The sequence below is a fragment of the Corylus avellana genome, chromosome 5 (assembly GCF_965113065.1).
Source record: "Corylus avellana chromosome 5, dhCorAvel1.hap1.2, whole genome shotgun sequence".
NCBI lineage: Eukaryota > Viridiplantae > Streptophyta > Magnoliopsida > Fagales > Betulaceae > Corylus > Corylus avellana.
In genome coordinates, this window is record NC_142494.1 from 14399064 (window position 1) to 14424589 (window position 25526).

Genomic DNA, 25526 nt, shown 5'->3' on the forward strand with positions numbered 1-25526 from the left:
TAAAAGAAACCCAAACGACCTTATTTTTCCTTAAAAGTGCTTTTTGGAACCTAAAAGCCCTTTTGGTGCTGTAAATCGCAATCCCAAACATGCACTAAATACACTGTTAGACTAGGGATGAAATTGGGAGTTGACCAGTGTAGGTCATTGCCCCCCAACACAAGGAATTCTTTTTTTTTTTTTTTTTTTTTCTGTGTATATATATATATTTGCCTATTGGCCCCTAACCATACCAAAGTCTAGCTCTATCCCTAGTTAGACAACAATAGAATTAGGAAAAACTTTACTTTACTCCTCTAAAGTTTGAGGTGCTTTTCAATTTGAACTCTAATGTTTAAAATTTTTTAATATATCCCCTATTGTTTCAAAAATTTGCAATAGCGACCATCCATTACTAATTTCTGTCTAAGTGAACGGAAATTATCCTGTGTGCGTCTCATGTGGGAACAATATGCATTCTCTTCTAATTTTGCCCCTTAGTAAAGCTAGTGAAATAACCTAATTGCCCCTCATTAAAACCCAACACATTTTGCAATTTAGGTCATTTCACTATCTTGATTGAGGGGCAAAATTGGAAGAGAATGCATATTGTTCCCAGCATGTGGGATAATTTTCCGTCAACTTAGACGTAAATTAGTAACAAAGGGCTACTATTGCTAATTTTTGAAACAATAGGGGAGTACATTGAAAATTCTTAAATATTGGCATTCAAATTGAAAAACACCTCAAAGTTCAGGGGGTAAAATGAATTTTCCCCATAGAATTATTCAATCTCAAATCTCTCTAGACTAGATTACTTTCAAACGTGATATACTTTTTAAAATTATTAATAAATCAAAATTTATTAATAACCATCTCAAATTCAATAATAATTTTTAAAATCATATTACATTTAGGAAGATTCTTATATTATTATTCTATAAAAAGTGAGGTTAGGATTTATCAAATTATACCATGGTCGCCTCATTGGCTAGGCCAATTAGGCGGCGACATAATGCTCTTAATGGAATAAGGTTCTAACCAATGGAAAATTGTTTTGAGAACTGCATAATCATTTTGACAAGTCAACAGTAAAATTTGTGGGTTTGACAAAGGAAATCATTTTTCCAAACTCTTTTTTACCATTTTCTTTTTGTTATTGTAGGACATGGATTGCTGTAAAAGAAAAAATAATAAAAAAAAAGGTTGGTATAAAAAAGCGTGAATAACATTAAAAGAGGAAAAAATAAAAACTTGCCAGACGGTGCCAAATAAAGAAGACCGTCGTCAAAGGGTCGTGGAATGTGAGCCGGTCCCAATATACGAACGAAAAGAAAACCACAGCACGGTTGACTTGACGTACGCTTATATAGTCATGGGAAAATGGTAAAAGAAAGACATTGGTTGTTTTGTATGGTCCTAAAATGTTTTGACATAATTGGAGTCCGACACATACAAAATTGTCAATTTAAGTATGAGTAATGTTAAGTATTAGTTGTAAATTTATTTAAAGTTGATATAATTTTTAAATTTTAGATAAATTATTTTTAAATTTTGATTTAATAATAATTTTAAAAGATTGAAGGTAAAACTGTTAGTTAACATTATTCTATGATAAGCTTAATTAAAGGAATGAATACAAATTCCTTATTCCTAGTCATTTCCTTCTTGTTTCCCCCAAAAAAGCAAAATCGCTAAAAGAAAGAAAGGAGTGCCAAACTTGGTTCATCTATTTTGTTTATGACTATTGTTCATGGACTCCACTAAGCCACAAGCTAGATTCACGCTGGGCAAGCAGTCCTCGCTGGCACCGGACCGTGACGACTCTGTGACTGTTGCCAATGACGAGGAGGACGGCTCGGAGGCGATCGAACCGACGGTTCGGCTGATGTACCTGGCCAACGAGGGCAATCTGGGGGGGATTAAGGAGCTGTTGGACTCGGGGACCAACGTCAATTTCCGAGACAGCGATGACCGCACCGCCTTGCATGTCGCCGTGTGCCAGGGCCACACCGATGTCGTCCGGTTGTTGCTTGAGCGCGGCGCCGAGGTCAACCGCAAGGACCGCTGGGGCAGCACGGTAATTTTGTGAACACTTTTTCAAACATTGTTATCCAAACAAGCCTACTTGGGATTGGGATTGCATTAAAAAGGAGAGCATCCACAATGAACTTCTCTAATAAAAGCTAAATTTTTTACATTATCAAATTTAGGTAGTTATTTTTAAAAGGATTCAAACATCAAATTTTCTAAACTTTATCTACTTTAGTTAAATATTATTATTTTATAACTTTATGAGTTTTGTTAAATTTTTAGAGAAAGGCTAAATATAAAGAGTTCACTGCGAATGCAAATGCTCTTAAAAAGTGCTTTTAGTACCTAAACAGTTTTGCCAAACAAAAGCTGATCTGTTTTGATATTTTATTTTTTTTACCCATAAAATGGCAAAAACGTATTTTTGAAAAAAAAAACTTAAAATTGAAGCTTTTGCTAAAAAAAAAATATATATTTTTTACTTAATAGCTCTATTTCTCAAACATAATTCCAAACATGCTCTTACTCATATTTTGCAATAGTTTTTAATTTCTGATTTTGACAAGCATGTCTTAACTTCCATAATTTATGCAGCTGAGATTAATAATTATATTATCCATGTATGTATAGGATAATCTGATGCATTAATAGCTTAGCTTTGTTGCCAATAAGAGCATCGGATGACACTTCCTCTCTCTAGAAGAATGGGGTGGAGGGTGAAGTCATAGACGTTCAAACCTTAGGAATAAAAATGTTTTTGCTTGCTTCTTACATGAGTTCCAAATATTGATGAAGAGATGTTAGATTTGGGTTTATGTTGAAGTATGAGAATGATTGATGTCTTGAATTATTGCTAATGAGCTTTAGCTCATATGGCACCTTCTCCTCCCATAAGATAGGGATGGCGATTGTGTGGTCCTGGGTTTAAGATCGATTGGGCGTGTAATATAAAAATAATTTTGATTTCATGTGTATGTGATTTTAACAATCTATTCTATCATATGGGCTTTGTTCTTATTATTAGTTTTTGTAGCTTTGTAAATTCTTGAGCTTTTAAAGGAATTTTGTTAAAAAAGGTTTTTTTTTTTTTTTTTTTTTTTTTTTTTTTTTTAATTATTATTATTATTATTTTTTAAATTTTATTGTTTTTACTTAAACAAAGAAAAGGATGGTAATTCTAATTGATTTTGGAATTTAAAGATTCAGCCCCAATTAAAACCTTGAGCCCTTACAGATCAATTAGGCAATTGCCACCTAGGGTTTTCTACTCTTACAATAAGAAAGGAAGATAATAGTGCACTTTCGGAGAAAGGTTAAAGTTGATTTAAAATTTCTGTATTCGGCTTTTTTCTTTCTTTTTTTGGGTTCAATCTTAACCTTTTACTTCTAACATGCATATTTGATCTTAACTTTGTACTCCATACTAAATGTATTATGTTACATCACTGTTTTTCCAAATAGAAAATATTAGCTTATTAGCTTATCTATTGGCACTGACTTATCATCCTTCTTCTAAAGTCAAGCAATGAACTTATCGAGGTGCCATTCTTTGATCTGTTATATTAGACTAAGGTTTCAACTTTCAAGGATTCTTCTTTTAGTGTCTTTGAAACAGGAAAATCATAACAAATAAAGTTAAATCTCTATGTTCCATGCTACCTGAGAATGATATTATTCTTTTAATTTTCATATCCTTTTTTCTTGTTCTTATGGGATGCCCTCTTATACTCCATATGAAAAAAGATAAGAGGTAGAGAATCCAAAAGCTATAAATTTAAATATTGCAGCTTCTCTCTTGTAATATTGGTTCACTTGATTGCCCCAGGAAAAAGAGAAGTTCACTTGATTGAAAGTGGAAAAAATATCTTCCATATCCTAATAGTTAAGAAATGGCGAAGGTCTTTTTGTTTTTTCCTCCTGAATTTAAATAACATAACTTCCTTGGCCCTATTTAGAAGAAATTGATTGCTTTGTTTTGTTGGGCAGGTTCGTTGCTTAAGTTGAGACGGTTCAAATATCTGATATGCATGCTGAGAAACTTAGCTCATCATCATTTTTAGCTTGCAGATCTTCTTACTGGGTATGTAAATGTAAATATTAATGATTCTTGGTTTATCATACAGCCTCTTGCTGATGCAGTATATTACAAAAACCATGATGTTATCAAACTTTTGGAGAAACATGGTGCAAAGCCTCCGGTATGTCTTACATCTCATCTTTTGTGAGTGAATCTTAGTTCTTGGTGTACTTTTATAATGCTTATGGTCCATTTGGCATAGTTGTTAGGAAACGTGCCGTGAGTAAAATCTCCCATAACAATAAAATTACATACCAATATATATGCATGTTAAACTCTTGAGTAATGGTTTGTAGTGCTTGAACCGATGGGGCTTATTATCACACATGACAATCATCTCATCATCTTGTAAACTTGCACTGATGGTACATTGATCAACCCACATTCTCTCAGCTATTTCTTCAAGCTCCTTTCCCTTGCACTCTCAAGCCATCTCAATATCCCATCTCCTGTTGAAGAAGGAAACTTTTGATCTGCGTTTATTATTTGTTTTGATTACACCTGATTTCATTCCTATTATTGTAATATGCAACAAGTGCATTTCCATAATAGGCTGTAAGGCTTTTTTATTTAAACTCGTGTTAAGTGTATGAAGTAATATGTTAGAATAGACAATATTCCCCTTCTTCTTTCTCCAAGTCTTCCGTCTTTCTCTTTCAACTTGGTAATAGAGCGGTTGTGATTGGTTTTCTTTTCTTGTGGTTGTTTGTTGGTTTCGTGGCTATGTGGTAGACTCACGTCCAATATGTGCTGGTGGCTACAAAAGACCAATGTTCGAGATTCTTTAGGAAAGCTTGAAGCGTTTCGAGTGAGTCTATGCCACCAGCGTCACCGGTGAACCTATGCTGATTGAAACTTCTCATTCTTGATCAGCACAGGTTGCATGAAGGGGGATTTCAACGGTCCAATCTGAGTTCATCTCTAGAGAAATTGTGACGTTTTGATGCGGCGGCGAGTTTTTCTAGCGGCTCTGTGCGACAGTGGTTGAAGAAATCGTTTGTAAGAAGACGAGAATGTGTAGTATTAGCATGGAGAAAACGACATGTCGTTTAGTTTAGACACAAACGACTAGTCATTCAGATGGAGGTACATGATAGATTATCCCTAAATGACAAGTTGTTTAGAGGAAGCAAAAAAAAGAAAAAAAGAAAAAAAAAGGGTTAAATTCACTTTATCCCCTGAAGTTTCAGGGGCTTTTCAATTCGAACCCCAATGTTTAAAAATTGACAATGTACCTCTCTAATGTTTCAAAAATTTTCAATTCAGACTTTCCGTTACTAATTTCCGTTAAATTGAACGGAAATCTTTGAATTACATAGTTACCCTCAATTCTTTTTCTTTTTTTTTTTTAAATTTCCGTCCAATTAGACGGAAATTAGTAACAGGGGGTCTGAATTGAAAATTTTTTAAACATTAGGGAGGTACATTGTCAATTTTTAAACATTGGGGTTTAAATTGAAAAACCCCTGAAACTTCAGGGGGTAAAGTGAATTTTCCAAAAAAAAAAAAAAAAAAGAAAAAAAAAGAAAATATGTTGCTCCATTTTTTTGGCTACCTGATATGTTTTGTGTAGTTTAGTATAAGTATTTTGCCGAGCTCAGTTTTGTAGTGAGGCAATTTTTGTTGGATGTCTGATTTTAAAATGTTGAAGATAAATTAGACCTTAGAATTTTCACAAGAAAGAGGTAGAGATTCAGGTGACCTCCATAGTGAAAATCCAATCCTTAAAATCACAATCGTCAAGTTGGACGGGCTCAACTATCTTGCTTGGTCATATTCTGCCCTTTTGTATATAAGTAAAGGGTAAATGGGATACTTGAATGGAAAAATTCAAGAACCAAGATTAGATGACCCTGCCTAGGAGAAATTGGGAGCCGAAAATTTTACCATTATGTCGTGGTTGTTGCACTCAATGCAACCACAGATTAGTCAGAAATATTTGTTTCTCAATACGACTAAAGAAATTTGGGATGCAACGGCTCAAACCTACTCCAAAATGGGGAATGCAATGTAGATCTACGAATTGAAACGTCAGATTCTTGGAACGAATCAAGGAGAGTGGTTTGTCTCAACCTATTTTCATCGGCTTCATGCATTGTGGCAGGAACTGAATCACTACCAAAACATCCAGACCGCATGTGCAACTGATGCTACGAAAATTCAGAAAATGGTTGAAGAAGGTCGCATCTATGAATTGCTAGCAAGAGTGAATTCTGAATACGATCAAGTTAGAGTCTAGATTTTGGGAAAAGAGCCTCTTCCATCTCTTCGAGAAGCATTGGCCTAAGTTCAAAATGAGGAGAGTGGAGGTGCCATGCTCCACCCCTTTTCCCAGGAGCGGTCCAACCCTTGGTTACTGCAAGTCATCACGCTGGACAAGGGGTATTCTAAGAGGAATGATAGCAAGAAAGCAATCGATGCTGCATAGGATGGGAAGGATAAGTTGTTTTATGATCACTGTCATAAATCATGACATACTAGAGAGACTTATTGGCGACTTTATGGTCGCCCTACGGCCCCTACTCAAGATAGAGGAGGTTGTTCTGGTGGTGTTACTCGGCCTCGGGCTAACCATTCTTAAACCATTGATCAAACTCCTACTCCAACCTCTCCTACTCCTGACAGCGGGACCCTTAGCAATGAAGAACTAGAAACTCTTTGTCAGCTAATGATCCCCCTCCTTCGCAAATTCAGGTAAATTAGCTACATCTTTGAATGTAACTTAAACTGGGAATGCAGACAATCCTGACGATCCTTGGATAATTGATTCAGGGGCATCTAACGTAGTTTGTCATCTCTTTTATCTTCATATCGCCTTTGTTCAGGCAAGAAAAAAGTTCAAATAGATTGTCATTTGTGTCTGGAAAATGTTCAATCCTTGTAATTGCATCTCTTTCTTTTGTTTTACATGTGTCAAACCTTGCAAATAATTTGCTCTCCGTTGCTCGAACTATAGATGATTTGAATTGTCGAGTAATTTTTTATTCTCGCTACTGCTTCTTTCAGAACCTAGTCACAAATTAGATGATTGGCAGTGGTAGCCTGAAAGATGGTCTTTACTTCCTAGACTCGCAACTCAAGCAACTTGTTTGGCTTAAACATGCTTACCACATTGCATGGACTCATGATTCCATCGCAGATTGGGGCATCCTTCTTTCACTTTGTTGCAAAATCATATATATATATATATATATATATTTCACAAAATAGTGTTTCCTAGTTTCAGTGTGATTCTTGCGAACTAGCTAAACACCACCGTTGTCTTTTCATGCTCTGGGTGTTTTTATTGAAAGGTAAAAGTGATGTTTCCTCATGTTTTAGACATTTCATAAGATGATTTGCACTCAATTCAATACCACCATTAAGATTCTCTGTTATGATAATGGAGGCGATTATTGTTCAAGTGTTTTCCAATCATACCTTTGTGAGCATGGTATCATACGTCAAACAACTTATGCTCGTACGGTCGTACCCCACAACAGAATGGGGTTACTGAGCAAAAGAATCGAGATCTCCTAAAGGTAACCTGGGCATTAATGATTTCCATGCATGTTCCTAAATCCTACTAGTGATGCATGGCTTATTGTGGCATATCTCATTAATCTAATGCCATCATGTGTCTTGATATTTGAGACACCTATTGATGTTTTGTCACCATCCTTGTCTTCATCATTATTTGTTGTTCCTCGGGTTTTTGGTTGTGTTTGCTTTGTTGATCTTCCTAGTTCCTTTCCATGGTAAATTGGATCCTAGAGGTCTTAAGTGTATATTCTTGGAGTATTTGCCAACTCAAAAGGGTTATAGTCGTTATCCTCCTACGCATAAGTATTTTCTTTCTATGGATGTCACCTTTTTTGAGTCTCAGCCCTATTTTCTCCTCCTAAGATTTCTCTAAAGGGAGAGACATGTGGATAAGAGAAATGTAATAGTCAGATTCCATACCTACATTATCCACGTTTCCAGAACAGGATGTTCCAAAATGTAATAGTCAGCAACTGCAACAAAGTGTTGGTGAGCAAGTTGAGCCACCAGTGGAGGGGTTACAAGTTTATTCCATACGTCCAAAGAGTTGGACTATTCTTCAACTTCTCAGCGAAAGTTCAACTCCTGACTGAGGTAATCCTATGCCCACTTTAGACACATCAATACATGCAGTTAATGATATTGAACATCCAATTGCCCAACGTAAAGGAATCAGATCTTGTACTCAATATACCATATCTAGTTTTGTTTCTTATAACAATCTTTCACTACCCTATCATACATTTCTCTCCAAACTATCTTTTGTCTATTCCCCAAAGCGTTTGGGAGGCACTTTAGGACCTAAAGTGAAGGGAAACAATGCAGGAAGAGATGAAATCTTTTTATAAAAATAAAACATGAGACCTAGTTGAATTACTTGAAGGAAAGAAGGTAGTAGGATGCAAATGGGTATTTTCAGTGAAACATAAAGCTGATGGTTCGGTCGAGAGATATAAGGCTAGATTGGTTGCGAAAGGCTTCACGTAGACTTATGGATAGACTATGAGGAGACATTTGCTCCGATGGCGCAGATGAACTCTATTAGGGTCTTACTTTCGTTGGTTGCAAATCACGTAAGTAGTTTGATCTAAAACCGCGTTTCTTCATGGAGACTTAGAGGAAGAGGTATACATAGACATTCCTCCTGGACATTAAGATTCTTTGGTTAATGGTAAAGTGTGTAAACTGTAAAAAGGCATTGCATGGGTTAAAGCAATCTCCTAAGGTATGGTTCAAAAGATTTGCTCGGGCCATTCATAATAGTAACTACAAGCAAAGCTTGGCGGATCACACATTGTTCATCAAATAGTCTTTGCAAGGGAAGGTAACCACTTTAATTTTTTATGTAGATGATATAATACTGAGCAGGAATAATGATAAAGAAATACAAAAGTTAAGGAAATATCTTGCTGATGAGTTTGAAATCAAAGCCTTGGAAAGTCTAAAATATTTTCTTGGCATCAAGGTAGCTAGATTGAGACATGGGATATTTGTCTCTCAACGAAAGTATGTACTTGGTGTACTCAAAGAAACATGGATGCTTGGATGCTAAGAGCATTCATATGGGTTGGACAGATGAGATGAAGGGATCAGTGTTTTTTTATGTGGGCATGGGTGGAATTAGGTCTAAATTATGGGGGGCATTTTGTTCAGTCCAACAAAATTATTTAAACCATTTTCGCTTCCCACATGAGTGAAAATACCCATCAAATGTGCGGACTCAACTCTTGGGCATGAGGATAAATTGCTTAGCCCGTCAGGAGTGAAAGCTCCGGGGTTACTTGGTAACTGGTTCTGGCGGGTGAGGTCAGTTACTCGTAGGAGTTTGATTAACGGTGAGGATTGTTGTACAGTATGTGTTTGCGACGTATAATTAATTTAAGTAAAGTTCTCCTACGTTAAAAAAAAAAAAAAGTGCGGACTCACACAGCATCTCCACACTTTTGTATTCAGTGCTTTTTGTAAATTTTTTTACATACATCTTTTTTTTCCCTACTACCAATTACCTAGCTGGCTGCTTTTAGAGGGAAAAATCACTTTTCGCCCTCCAATAGTAGAAACAAACAGCACATACTTTGCTGTGTTTGTTTCTTTATCATTCTGTGTACATTCACTTTTATATGCTTATGTGTGTAGTCTCTTTGAATCTGTCATTTTAGGTGGCTCCCATGCATGTCCAAAATGCTCGTGAAGTCCCAGAGTATGAGATTGATCCTAGTGAGCTTGATTTTTCTAACAGTGTTGACATAACAAAGGTAACTTGTTAAGCTCTCCTTTTGTGGTTATTAATATTCTTGTCTCGATTGACGTCTTGATATAATGCTTGGAACCTGTTCATTTTGTTTCCTTTTCTCTTCCCATTTTCATTACCGTGATAGTTGTTCCTTGAATAGTATAACATATTGGTGGATAATAATTTCGTTAATTCTTAGAACACTTAGCAATCTTATGTGCTTCGCTGACATTTTTTGTAGTGACTTTTGGTTTTAATTTTTTATTTTCTGTTTTAAAATATCAAGCAAATGCTTTCTTAAATCTCTATTTAAAGAGGAGTATGACTGTTACGAAACTCATTCAAGGAAAAAATTGGTGTGATATTTGAGAATAATTAGTATGTAAAACTAAAAACTAGGTGCTTGAATCATCTAGAAGTGTTAAGTATGAGGGATTTGTTAGTTCTGAAAGATTATGATTTTGTGTTAGCTAATTAAATGTGTTTTCATGGAAATTTAGAGAGAATATTATGGAATTAATAGTTTCACTTTTTTGGGCGTTTTTTTGGTATAATATTTATGATGACGATTCTAACATTAAACTAGCAAGTTGATTTGTTAACCTCTCCATATGTGTGACTTAAATTGCTGATTTTTTGACTTGAGGAAGTCTGCTTCCTTTATCACCAAAACTATTATAGACCTTACACCACTTTGGTATTCTGCACCAAGTTTTCCGCCGTTACAGCAGATGTCCTACATGTGAGTCAGGATCAAATTGTGAAAGAATGAGAGGAAAAACTTGTACCGACTTTGGCTATCCTTCCCAGCAACATATGATTCAACACTTGGGTGTGACGACCCGCTTGATAAAAACATGACTAATTTTTTTTTTTTTTTTTTTTTAAAACCAATAACCCACAACAAAGCGGATTGTCACAGGGGCATAGCGATACCGCAATATACCATGAACCTGTGCATTAACCTGATTGACAATATAATAAGTCTCACAGAGCTATATGTATCATCCATGATTAATCAGAGTTTATATCTTTGCCACTATAAATGACATTATACATACATAACATGTTAGAGCTGATAATACATCTATGTGAATGATGATTTACATATAAAAGAATAGTTATACAAAAGTGTCACATGCGACACGAACCATATATAAAATAACAATGTCTAAGCATATACATGAATGCTCTACAAAAGGGGACTATTATCTAGTCCAACAAAATAACATCTGATGCATCTATGCCTCAGACATCGTAGTAACCCAGATACATAGCCATTGGGTCATCATCAAGAATTCCTGCACCTGCATCAACATTAACAACATCATCTGCATAACGGGAATAACCACCACCCATGATGCAGGCTGATTTATGAGCCTGCCGTCTCCATGAAATAGAGACGCTCAATAGTATATAACTTACTAGGCTTTCTAAAATAACCATCATTTGAAAACATACTAAATCAGCTGTGAGAGTATACATAAGCCCAATTTTCCGCTCTTAGAACATGCGCATACTTACCCATTTAACTTTATACATACTTACAAATTATATAGCTTAGTTACACCTATAGACGTGTATTCACTATTTTGGGTGAATACAAATGCATAAGCATAGCCAATCAATAAAACATATTGAAAGTAATCATATATCATCTTATGCTACTATTTATATAAATATACATTATGCGTAGTTGCATCTCCTGTGCATAGGCATATGGATACGCCTAGTATAAAAATCATTATATGCAACCATTCATATTAATATACTTTATGTGCAGTTGCATCTCTTGCACATAGGCATACTGATACACCTGGTAAGAGCTCATATAAAACCAGTCATCATTATCATAAAATCATATGCTATTGCATGTTCATGCAACATCATCTCCTCAAATCATCCATACATATACATATATAACATCATCTCCTTCGTATCATCCACCATACTTATATACATAATATAACTCATCTCTTCATGACATTCACCATGCATATACATATAACATCATCTCCTCATAGCCTCCACCATACATATATATAGAACATCATCTCCTCATAACATCCACCATCCACCATGCATATATAACATCATTTCCTCATATCATTCATGTTCATGCTCATGCCATAAAATGCTCATATAAAACTTTTATCAATATTTCATGAAACATCATTAAATTAACAAAGTATTATAAAACATATTTTAAATCTTGAAACATAGTATCTTTTGCCCAGTAAGTAAAATACTTACCTTGTTCAGTTGAGTATTCTCCGGTGAACTCTTGACTCAACCGCGATGCACCTAAGCATTTACATAATAAACACATAATTAAGCTCTATTCTAGGCTTTAACAACTCAAACTTTACCAAGATACTTGGATCCCACAAGCATCTCTCACTACAAGGAAACCCATAGAATCAATTTCCATGGAACCCATGAAAACCTAGGATTAATTAGTACTTTAAATGTAATTAACCGATTTAAATAGCATTCCTAGTGTTCCTATACCAAAAGCCCCAAATTTAATTCAAACTATAAAATTAGGGTTTATGTCCATACTTTACCAATAGGTAAAATTAGAGTTTCAACCCATTAATTCAATAACCCGGAACGTGTATAATGCATAGCAATCTACTACATATAAAAGCTCCAAGCTAATTTTAGGAATTAGGCATATTAAAATTACCATAATTTTCGGACCTAAAGAAATCCCTAATGATTCATGTAATTTTCATTTTCTATATCAATGGGTAAGATGAAATCACAAAGGAAAGCTTTAGCCCTTACCCTACAAGCTTCTATGGCCGAAATCGCCTCCAAGATTTTTTTTTCTTTCTCTTTTCTTCTTACACGGCAGCAGCTCTCTCACTCTCTCTCTCACTCAGGTTCGTTCTCTCTCTCTCACTAGGCCATGTGTATGTGTGTGTGGGAGAAGAAAGAGTGAGACAAAGGAGAAGAAATGGGCTGTGCGTGAGATGAGGTGAGGGAGAAAAGAAAGAACGAGAGAATGGGGGGGAGGGGGCTGCACGTGGAACCACCAAAAGGCTTTGCCCTTTTGCATTTTTTTTTTTTTTTTAAACTAAGGAGATAAGATATCTCCAATGGCCAATGACAGCCTGACACGTGGCATGGGATAAGATGCTCTTTCTATTTTAAAGCTCCATCTATTTAGAATTGCAAGATTTAGCCCCACTACATTTAATTCATCTTTCTTAATTTCATATTTCACCCTTACCCTTTATTTCAACTACAATTTACCCATACATATAATCATTTACCACACTAGGACTTATTATCACACTTTATTATTCTAGTACCATTAACCTATTTTATTTATTGATCAATTGTCATACTAACATTATTATTAGTTAATCTCTTTATCACTTAAAACTTACATTACATAAATATATCATCGTTAAATAATATTGCTATTATATTATCATCTCATAAATATTATTATTATTAATCAATCTCATATATATCTCAATTATGATAAAGTCATTATTATTATTATTATATTTATTATTCTAAATTATTCCATGCATTATTTATTCTACTAATTAATTCAAATTACATTGAGGTTACTAGTAATAAACTTAATTATTTTCTCAGGTCTTACATTAGGTGTCCCTAAATTGATGTGAGGCCGATGCTTGCTTTCCCATAGACACTGCTGAACTGACATAAGAAAGATTGTTCTATTACCCACTTTGAAGCAGGATCTTTTGGTTTGAGCACTAAGTTAGGATTTGTTGGCTATGGCTTAGTTTTGAAATAGGTATAGGGATGGTTGACGTTTAGTAGAACAGGAATGTGGGAAAGGAATTGAAGGATTTTATAGGTTTTATTCTGGAGAACTCTCTGGTTTGTTGAAGGCTTGGGTAAGCTTTATTTCAAGAATAAAGAAGAAAGGAAAAATAAATAGAAAAAGCATAAAGACTGTACGATGCAGGAGCATATTTGCTAGCTTAGGTTTTATAGGAGTTGGCTTTTTAAAAAAGTAAGTTGATTTTAATCCCTCTTTTCTCTCCTCCGCTAGAGCTGGCGGAAGCGTGTTTCACCAGCTAATGTTGACAAACTGGAGAAATTTGTTGGTAGCATAATGATTTAAGCAAATCTTATAAAAATGATGATTTATGTGTCTCATTTGACGATTAGTTATAGTGATTTCCTTTTTCATTTTGCTCCTCCTAGCTAGGTGTTCCTTTTGTATACTTTCTATGTACTTGGGGCACCTTCACTTTTAATAATATTTGCTGATTACTTATATAAAAAAATATTCTTACATTGCTTAGACTCTTTGAAAGTATTGCATATTCATGTTATTCACATTGGCACACGTGCAAATATCATTGAACTACCTGCATGGGATGAAATACTATTGATATCATTTTTATGTTAGTTGATAGTCGTGTGTTGAGACCTTTTATAAATCTTTTGGTTAAGATTAATGGTAAAGCTTCTAAATGTCACTTGACATCTCAATGTGAAATCATATTTATCAAAAATTAATACTGATCAAGGATCTGGTATGACAGTGTGTACTGACTGTATTGTTGTTACATCTACCTTTCTGTTGCATATTTTCCATGTGAAAAATATGATAGGGAACCTTTTGCATTGCATCATGGCGTGGGATTCAAGTTGCTGTTAAAACGCTTGGGGAGGAAGTCTTCACTGATGAGGATAAAGTGTGGGTTGGTCCTATTCTATCAGTGAATTTGTTACTCCTTTATTGTTCCATTTACCATTTACTTCCAATATTGGGTATAAGAGCTAGTATTCTTCATTCTTTTCTAATAACTGGGTGTTGACTTTATTGCATCTCAGGAAGGCATTTAGGGATGAGCTAGCATTACTTCAGAAAATACGCCATCCGAATGTTGTGCAATTTTTGGGTGCCGTAACCCAAAGCAGTCCAATGATGATTGTCACAGAATATTTGCCCAAGGTTTTTTCCCTTTTTGTCTCGCCAGAAGCAATGGGAAAGTTTAGCTGCCGAATTACTGGCATTTTCTGATTATTTGTTCCTAAGTCCTAATTATTTTATCGTTTTGTGATCTTGCTATTTTGATTTTTTAGCTGTATACTAGTGTCAACATCTATTCATAATGCTACTTTAGGGGAGACTGCTCTATTGTTTGGTAAACTAATGAGGGAAAGTTGATTTGGAGATTTACTGCCTACACTACTAGATGTGATTTATTTATTTATTTTTTTGGAGGGGGGTTGGAGTAACATAAGATTTTACTGTTTATATTGCTGCAACCTTAGGTCGGAATTATTAGTCTATGGATCTGGGTGTCCGGTAGAGTAGATGTCCAAGTGCCAGATTTATCTGTTCTTCAAAAATTATCCACCATTATGAACTGTCTGGTGGGCAGTTGCCCAAACCCTCATCCCTGTCAAATTTTTGTTGCACCAGTATTTCAAAGTGAAGCAAAGAGTATGTAACACTGATTGATATTGACGGTTTTATCAAAAGAAACAGAAAATAAAAGAAACATTGATACAATGGACAACATCATAATGAAATATGGAGATTGGTATGAAATTTTCATTTTGCTCTAGAGAAATTTCCAAGTTAACGTACTGATGAAGAACTACTTCACAACACAACAATGGCTATTGCTTGTTTCAGTATTTCTAGTGGCCGCTGGCACAACTCATTACCTGTAAGGTGAAGTTATCCCTTTTTTTCATGTTTCAAATTTACGGAAGCGTAAGTAAATGCTCAGAGTTTCACTTTATGTTCGCCTTAATAATTATGACATGTAGGATGTGTTATTGTCTCTATCAATTTGTTTCAGGGGTATATTCAGTGAACTAAAATCATATATATATATATATATATATATATATGTGTGTGTGTGTGTGTGTGTGTGTGTGTGTGTGTGTGCGCGCGTGTAGAAATGTTGTGAATTATACATGTACATGTAGTTGGAGTTATCTTCTGTGACTAAATATAAGTGTCAAGATGTCATTCTTGCGATGTCAGCTAGTTAACTAGATAGATTAGATTTTCTTTTGGTAACTGATTTTAACTTAGATGAGAGAGAGAGAGAGAGAGAGTGATTGATGCACCTAGAGACTATTGGGAAACTAAAAAGGGAAGGAAAGACCCCGCGCGGGGCGGGAGGAGCAGGGAGGGAGACAATGGTATTAATTTCTCATACAGAAGGCGCCTGGCTGATGGTGTGATACTCATCTTATATGCATCTCTAAATTTTTTTTTTTTTTTTTAAATATATTTTAATCACCTTACACCGGAACATTTTTGCAAATAGAAATGATGTTCATGCTTTTTGTTGAATTATTTATGATTTGTAGGGAGATTTGTGTGCCTACTTGAAACGAAAAGGTGTCTTAAAGCCAATAGCAGCTGTGAAGTTTGCACTTGATATTGCTAGGTCAGTCAGGTGGTTTGCATGCTAAATTGTTGCATATCTTCTTTGTTGACATTGGGACATTTTACTCGCCAAAAGACATTGGGAAGATTCATGATGTCTGATATTGACATTGAATCTAATGTTCTGCACAAAAATAAAAAATAAATCCAAGTGGTAATTAATTAAGAACTGCCCACTATCACCATATAAAAAAAAAGGTTTTTCCAAATAAATCTCTATTATTGTATTCATGAATACAACATAAAGATATTTCTAATGAGTTATAGCTCAACTGCCATCTCCTCCTTCTATAAGAAGGGGATTAAGGGTATGGTCCTGGTTAAGACCCGCCGGTGCCTGTCTAACTTAGTAATCAGAAAAAACATGAAGCTATAGGTAAACGACCATCTTCCTCTTGTTTTCACAACATTTTTTTTATTGAGAAGTTCATTTCATAACATTTATTAGTACAAAATAACAATTTGAATTAATTTCTTACTACAAGTGAACATAGTTATCACCTGATTTGGATATTACAAGTATTTTATTCGAAAAATAGATATCATGTGATATATAAGTTTTTTGTTGAACAGCTTTACAGATCTTGTAAACAAGGAGGTTTCCCTAGCCTTGAAATCAAATTATGTGATTTTATTTGCTGTAGGATTGCCCTATTTAGCATAAATTAAAAACACAGAAGTAATTAAGTAATCCATACAACAAGTGGTAGGAATCATGCATTAGAGAATAAAATGTAGTATTTTATACAATGGAAAAGTTTTCTAAAACAATAGAAGAAAGAGAAAAGCAGGTTGAACTATAGCTAGTAATAAGCGACTCATAATTCTTTATCGAAATGGAACTTTTGGAAGATCAAAGAGTGAAAAGGTAGAATGTAAGGTATGATCATTCAATTAGCACACTAGTTTCTTGAACTAACAACTTGGTCTGCAAGATCCATCACAGTGCCAACTTCGTTGCACATATTTTAGCTAGATTTTGCTTCTAGACTTATCATTGGAGGCATTCCCACTTTGTCCCTTCCACCCACCCATCCTCTCCCTGATCAGTTACCCTACACCCCTTGCTCTTCCCATGTTTCTCTGTTGTCTCGTTTTCTTTTCCTTTGTATTTGGTCAGAGAAAAAGAAAAAAGATACTTGAACTGACAAACCAGATGAGAAGTATTGTATTGCCTCTTGGCATTGGCTGAAACCTGAAATGTACTTGAAGACCAACTTTGTTGGCCTTGATATTTACATTTCAGCTATTGAAATTGTCATTGGTCTTTCTGCTGATAAGTAAATATTACATTCTTTGTTATTCCCTGTATTGATATGGTTTGAATTTTAGGATAAAAATGTTGGAATTTTGATGGGCACTATCTGGTAATATAGTTGACATATTGGATGTTTTCTTATATCTTCACGCAAAATCCTGATACACTACATTCTTACAGGGGAATGAATTATTTGCATGAGCATAAACCTGAAGCAATAATTCACCGAGATCTTGAGCCTTCGTAAGCTCTCTCTCTCTCTTGCGTCCCCGGTTAACCTGATTTCTTGATAACTTTGCATGTTTTTCTTTTACTATACTTTTGGTGTGAAAATACGCATTATTAACAGCTGAGTAGTTGAAACAATTGAAAGTTTTGTGGTTGTTCATGAGTAAGATAACAGAAACATACTGCGGGATGATTCTGGCCATCTGAAAGTTGCAGATTTTGGGGTCAGCAAGCTGCTGAAAGTTGCAAATACAGTTAGAGAAGACAGACCTGTGACTAGCCAAGATACGTCTTGTATGTATTTTGCTCTTCCTCTGAATTTTTGAGTCCTCCTTTGTTGCCGACATACAAAGGAGGACTATAATTTTTGAGTCTTCCTCTGTATTTTGCCGACTATAATTATCTGTGTAGGAAATTATAGTCCCTCATTTGAATTTGGCCTTAAATGAGAAAGGCTGGGTCCAGTTGGTAACACGAGCACCTTCCAACCTGAGTTGAGTAGTGGACTGAGCTTGTGAAGAATGATAGGGCACTAAGGTCCAAGTATGGTTTGTGAAGGAGAACAGTGTACTCATCCTTCATGTCCTGAACCCAACACGGATTATGAGAGGCCTGTTTAAAGGTCCTGTTCAGTAGACTAAGTAAATCAATGGATAGTCTTGGTCCTATTGAAAATACCCACCTTCCATCTTTTGGTGGGCTACCTAAGCAGTGATCCTATTTTCCAGCAGAGATTCCCCTCTGTAAAATGTAGGATGTGCACTCTTGTCATTGTGCAGAACTTTGCGTTACCTGCAGAAGAGAGTAAGCTTACACCATCAGTTTTTGCAAAATGGACCCTAAACACACAAAATTCCCAAACAGGCCCTTGCAATATGCAAATTCATTTTGATTGATGCTTTAAAATCTGAAACGTTCCTTTATGCTAATGGTAAGCACTTTAAGACATAGGTCTCTTGTGGTATATGCTATACATTATGTTGTATCTTAACTATTTGCTGTAGCCTACATTCACACATATACCTGTTATTGCTGAAGTAATCAATCTCCTATGAACAGGGCGATATGTGGCTCCAGAGGTTTATAGAAATGAAGAATATGATACAAAAGTGGATGTGTTTTCATTTGCTTTGATCTTGCAAGAGGTAAAATTTCTCTTTTGATCTCCTCTTCCCTCTGGACAACATACATGTTGATGGTGCTAATAATTTGAATGAAAATGTGTCAGTACTTGAGGAACTCTTTTCTTTCTATTTTATTTTTTCTGTATGCATACTATATATCATTTATCTGAAAATGTTACAAATCAATTCAATTAACCAAAGTTTGGAATAAATTCTACCAACTTTCAATGTTACTAGGCCGCTTCCAGATTAGTTCATTGCAAGTCTTCGCTTTGTAAAATTCGTTTAACCCACTTATAAATGTTAGGAATCAATCATATATATATAAAAGCCGAATCACTTTTTAGAGGTAGTCTAGAATTGGGACATGTGGCGTGAACCCATTTTTTTTAAAGGCTAAACCGGTTTTTTAATACATAATTTTTTAACTGGTTTTTTAAGAGTGAACCGGTCATTAAATTAGCTTAATTAAGAGCATTTAATTATATTTCAATAATTTTCCTTATATGTGATTTCATTAAGTTCAAACATTTAATGTACGATATTATTTTCTTAGAATTTATTATTTTCCAAAAACTATATAAAAACAATATTTTGAATTTAAAAACATACTACATTAATTAACTACTCATAATCGGCCATATAAGTGATAAAAAAAAAAACAAAAAAAAAAACTTAAAATGCTTTTTCAAAGTATGGCCGGTGGTTTTTTTTTTATTTTTTATTTTTTTATACTTTTCATGTTAAACCATGTATTTCTATAGGAACAAATTTTTATTTCTCTGTACTTTTTTTCAAATGTTCAAAATTATATGCGTTTGATTTGTATTGAAATATTATAGATGCCACACTAAAAGTATTAAATATTCATGCTAATTTTCTATATTATAATCCATGTATTCTTCTTGCTATTTTTTTAAAATCGTAGTATATATAGCTCTTGATATATATATAAAACCAAATATAGGATTTTTTTTTTTTTTAATATTTTTAACAATATATAGGCTTTGGTGCTAGGAAATTGGAAACGGATTACCAAAGTGCTGATATGTTTTTTTCAATGGATATCACATCAAAAATATTAAATATTCCTATTAATTTTTTATATTATAATTCATGTATTCTTCTTGCTTTTTTATTTTTTATACTTTTCATTTCAAATCATATATACTTATACGAACAAAGATTTAAACATGTTTTAAATGTATATGACTTAAAGCAAAATAAAGGCTCTTATGTTTTACTTGATTTTTTGTTTTGTTTACGTGATTTAGTCGATTTTTGACCATTTTTTAAAGTGTTTTTATGCTTTTGAAAGCAAAACAAGACAAACATTTATTTGATTAATAAGCATAAATCGAACATAAATACTTTCGAAACACCAAAGAAATATTAAGCATTGCACCTTATTTGAGGATTGATTTGATTGCATTAAAGGTTTAGTGAAAGATTTTGTTTTATTTTGTATTCATAAAAAAATATTTTGTTTAGGTTGCTTTGTATTTTTTTAGAATGTTTAGAATTATATGAATTTTAATTTTCATTGAAATATAATAGATATTAAAAACTAATTTTAATTTTAATTTTCATTGAAATATCAGACCAATGATATTAAAAACTAATGCTTTGATCATCAAAATCCACATGTTTTCTTCTTGCTATTATTTTCATTTTAAACTACTCACATGAGAACAAATATTTTTATATTTTTACAAATATGTTGTAATTCATTTGAATGTTTTATGAGATTTTATTTTTTTCGTTTGTGTTATACTCAAATTTCCAGGCACAAGAAATTATTTGATTACTGTGCACAAAAAAAAAAAAAAAAAAAGGTTTTCGTTTTTTGGAAACATGAAATAGATAATTAAACATTGAATTTGATGTGAGAAGCTTTATTTGATTACATGAGTAAAAAATTTTGTATTATATCCATAAAAAAATATTTTGTTTCTTTTTCGATGTGTATTTTTTTTTCTTCCTTTTTTTTTTCTTCTTCGAATGTTCAGAAGTATACGAGTCATCAACAATAGCAGAATTTCATACTAATTTTCTATTAATATTTTGATCATCAGAATTCAAGTATTCTTCTTGCTAGTTTTTTTTTTTAAAATTTTTTTATTATATATATATATATATATATATATTTTTTTTTTTATACTTTTCATTAAGTACATGTTTGGTATACTTAAAAAAAAAATACACGTTTAGTAATGTACTGGTGTATAACCTTTAGTATGTATTTTCATTAAAAAATGCGATAGATTTTTTCACATGCCTATTTTAACTTATAATGAAAAGTAAGATGGGATGCGTTTAAATTTTGAAATTAAATTATAATGAAGAATCCCTAGTATGAATAAAATGTGAATAAAATGACAATAGAAATGGAAATGAGACTAAAAAAAAAATGTAAACTGTAAATAATTAGTATTTTATATTATAGTAGAATATATAAATTTATCTATACTTAATTACACAAACATTTTATAAGCTTATATTTAAATACCATTCGATTTACTAAATTAGAAAATCATAAAAATATGATTATATATAAAATATAATTATATATGAATACAAATATACAATCTGAATAATTATATTGTTCTTAGAAATACTGATGCCTAATAATACATATTTCTACTATATTTTGATTTGGCATGTCAAACACGCTGTTAGTTCAAACTAGAGCTACAAATACTGAGCTTCATATGTGTTTATGCCTACAGCCACATGCCGAGTCATATTGTTAAATACACTGTAATCTGCTTGTTTTGTTGTGCATGTACATGCACACTGATCTAGCTTTTGATTCGGATGTTATAGTAGTGGCAATGGGCCTTGGGCTGCGGAACCCCAAAAGTAGAAAGGTTTATTTATTTTTAATAATTAATCAACACATATCAAGCTAAAGGTTATAATTGGTGGGTCAGCATTTATGTAGTATGGAAACAGACGTGATATGGAAAAGTGGAATACAGTTATCTAGGGATGGCAAATTCTTTAAGTAATAGGATTAGGACAGTTTTCCATTTATCTACCTATGGTGGATCTTTTTTTTTTTTTTTTTGGTTTATATTTCCTTAATTTGTTTCGTTTATTGTACACAAGATTGCTATTTTAGTGGACAATGTGATGTAATGCACACTAAGCATAATCCATCTGGGGCATTTCGATTTGTACAGAGTTTGGGATTGCAAGTAATATATATATTTGTCATATGCTGCTACTCTAGATGATTGAAGGGTGCCCACCATTTTCTACAAAGACAGAAAATGAAGTTCCTAAATTATATGCCACAAATGAGCGCCCGCCATTTAGAGCTCTGGACAAGCAGTATGCGCATGGATTAAAAGAGTAAGTACTTCAATTACATTCGATTAAGCTGAATGAATTCCTCAGGATAATAGGATTTTGAAACATGCACTTCTTAAGAAGTCTTCAAGGATAATTTTCAAGCAGCATTGTTGTCCTTATCTTCTAATATCCTTTATGCAAATGTTGACGCTGATACATGCTCCTAAAAGGGGTATTTCATTTTTCCTGTTTATTTATTTTTTAATTGTGAGTCGTCAATTCCAGGGTCAAGGCACCCATGTTTTCTCGGTATCATTTCATCATGAATAATTAATTTCCTCCTTATGCTATCCCTCTAACGATGCATGGTCTTATGATTTGTCTACAGGTTAATTCAGGAGTGTTGGAGCGCGGAACCATTCAAGAGACCAACTTTTGGGCATATAATTAAGAGATTGGAAGTCATTCATAACCAGCTTGTTCAACAAAGGAGCTGGAAGGTGTGAACTGTCTTCTGTCTCTCTGCATTTCTGTGTGCCTGAATCTTAAATTTGTCATAATAGATTAGTGTGGACCAAAAAAAAAAAAAAATCATTTAAATGCTCCTTATCCTCAAATTCTGTGATGTTCTTGTGACAAGGACTAGGCCATCTGAAGATCTCATAGAAGTAGGAACATGTATCACTGTTGACATGGATATGTAGAGTTTTCTAAAAGAGGCAAATTTCTGAATTACACAAAAAAGAAAAAAAAAAAAAAATCTGAATCACAGAAAACATCTATTTGGCTGGTCATGACTCGCTTGCAAATTGATGGACAGGACAATACTCTAAAGTAGTGATTTGCTTTATGTCATGTCTTGTCTAGAACTCGTGTATGTTCTAGAGTCATGATCACTTTCCGTATACCTGAATGATTTGAAGCTGTTGCAACCTTCTGGTTAATACATGTGCTTGTCTGTTGTCCTGGAAAAGTTTAGTTCTTTGTTTCTTCTGGATATTTCCATTTAAAATAACAATCAAAAGGTTTTTCAATATTGTAGTTTTGAATAGATCACTGAATTACATGCTTATTTCCTGATACTCCTTAAATTAAAAATGCTTAGGATCATCCATTAGGCATTATTTGAGTTGTGCTGAACAGAAGTTAGTCAACTGAAACAAAATGTTTAGTGCACCTAGCTATATTGAAGAACTGCTTCTTTTTTTTTTTTTGTGTGTTTTTAAGAAAAGGCTTTGTAGAGCGTTGTTGCAATTGGCGACACCTTGAGCCTATGTTGACTTTTCTTTGCCTTCTAGTTTGCTTTTTAAGGGGCCATTTGCCTAGTGCAATGATAGAAGTGTTGAGCCACAAAGCACCAAGTCCTTGGGTTCAAGTCTAGAGAGTGGTCATTTTAAGTAAAAATGCTAAAGGGTAGGACTGTATCCTGGCCACCCCTCCATGATCCCACTAAAGTGGGATCAGCACTGGAGCCTTGTTTGGTAAACAACAAGCCCTTTACAATGTCATGATTGGTGAGGAAAAAAATGAGTGTAATAATTAGTATAAAAAAGTGAAAAAGTTGTATTGAAAAGTGAAAAAATTTTGTTTTGTAGTGATTTTTTTATTTAAATAGTAGTAAAAAATAGATGATGTGATATAAAAAGTGAATGATGTGATATAAAAAATGAAAATGTTTTGATGTTGATTTTGTTTTTAAAATGAGATGAATAGTGTGGGGGAATGTGATGTTTAACAAACAACACCTGGGTAATGATCGTTTTCTATTTTTCCAGTTTTCATTGTGGGGTTGTTGCGTTAGAGCTATATTAATTAATACATTGTCAATGAATCTGTTCTTATATGTTCATATTCTTCTTGGTTAGGCACATATCAATAATAAAGTTCCTAGCATGGGAAACATTTTTCAAAGTTAATACTGGTTATATTATAGTTGAGGTGGATTAAGTTATGGGTGGTTATTTCCAAAGTAGAGGAAAAGAATTAGAAAAGAAAACACATAGATGATTTTGTCAGGGATAATAATTAGCCTGTAGTCAATTCTTTGGGCATGTGTATTGAGAGTTTGTGAAGGATTGAAACCAAGAAAAAGAATAGTGGTTATGTTAATAGAATGGCAAAGTTGATAGAGGGAGTGGCAACAGAAGGTAGAAGCTGACACTATTTTCCCATCCTTTTATTGTTTCACCTTTTCACACCAGAGTACCCGATGGCATTTCTCTCTTTGAATGGTCTTTGATAAAGTAACAATTTAAACGTGGTAAGGCTCTTAAAGTGGTAATCAGTGATGGTGCTGTTGACTAGACGTATGCTTGCAAACCTGGGTGCCAACCTTATTTTGATGAAATTTAAGCTGGTCTTATCTTCATTTTTCTGGAGTGCTTAGTTGCTTTGTCTAAATTTCCTGGATTGTATAATTTTCTTGGTGCAGTGTATATGTTTTGATCATGTCGTCTTGGTGGTTTTTATACTTAAGCTTCTGCAATTTCTTGTATTATCTTCAGGCTCGGCCTCTTAAATGTTTCCAGAACCTTGGGGCCCTGTTGAAGAGAGATCCTTCACGCAGCCGATCATCTCGCTCCACAGTCAGATGAGTAATTATTGCCTAAATGCATGCAGAATTTCAGTCCTTCATCAGCTTGAAGTGAAGAAACATTTTGTGGCAGGTTTCCGCAGTGCAAAAATATAATGTTTTGACTTGGTTTCATTTCACTTGTTAAACCATGTCTTTCTGACATGTTGGGTTTGTTCTTACGTATGAAGAACTACAATTTGGCAGACATGGATGTATGACAGGTTCACAGTTTCAATGTGTTGGATCCCTCCTTTCCGATGAGTTATTTAAGGAAACCTAACCTTTTTATTGTTCTTATGAATCTGTCTGAACTTACAGTTGACTGGCAGTCTGTTCCTTTATGTTGGCAATTGGTAATCAAGGTTTAGGAGTTCTGAGATCCATCCAACGAGACTTGTGCTTCAGATGATTTTGGTTGTTCAACTTGGGTACAGAGACTTCAATTGGATGGTAGGGTGGAGCTGTGTCATTGCAGTATATAAATCTCAGCAAGAATGAGACATGATGAGCCCCACTTTCCTTATGATGACAAGTAACTCAATCAATTTAAAATCCTGAATGAAAAAAATATGAGATTTCCAAATATACAGACTTTTTACGTTGATTTCAGCGGTTTTGACACTTTTTAATTTTTAATTTTTTAATTTTTTAATTTTTATCAGATATAGGTAGTTGATTTTGTCTCATTGTAATCATTGACCGTCTTTTCTATATCCCCCTTACGGTAGCTCTAGATACAGGGTGAATAAAACCCCACACAACAATGGGCCATAAGGTCAAACCCATA

General features: G+C 33.9%; 1 protein-coding gene across 1 annotated transcript; it reads left to right on the plus strand.

Annotated features, from left to right (window-relative positions):
- The first annotated feature begins 1630 nt into the window (after positions 1-1630).
- Positions 1631-25067, plus strand: LOC132180705 (Integrin-linked protein kinase family). The gene is made up of 12 exons (XM_059593613.2): positions 1631-2059; positions 4137-4211; positions 9772-9867; positions 14456-14541; positions 14679-14799; positions 16179-16258; positions 17696-17758; positions 17919-18037; positions 18803-18888; positions 22103-22224; positions 22553-22664; positions 24669-25067. Exons 1-12 carry the CDS (start codon positions 1733-1735, stop codon positions 24756-24758), a joined length of 1377 nt encoding a protein of 458 aa, XP_059449596.2. The 5' UTR covers positions 1631-1732; the 3' UTR covers positions 24759-25067.
- The last annotated feature ends 459 nt before the right edge of the window (positions 25068-25526 follow it).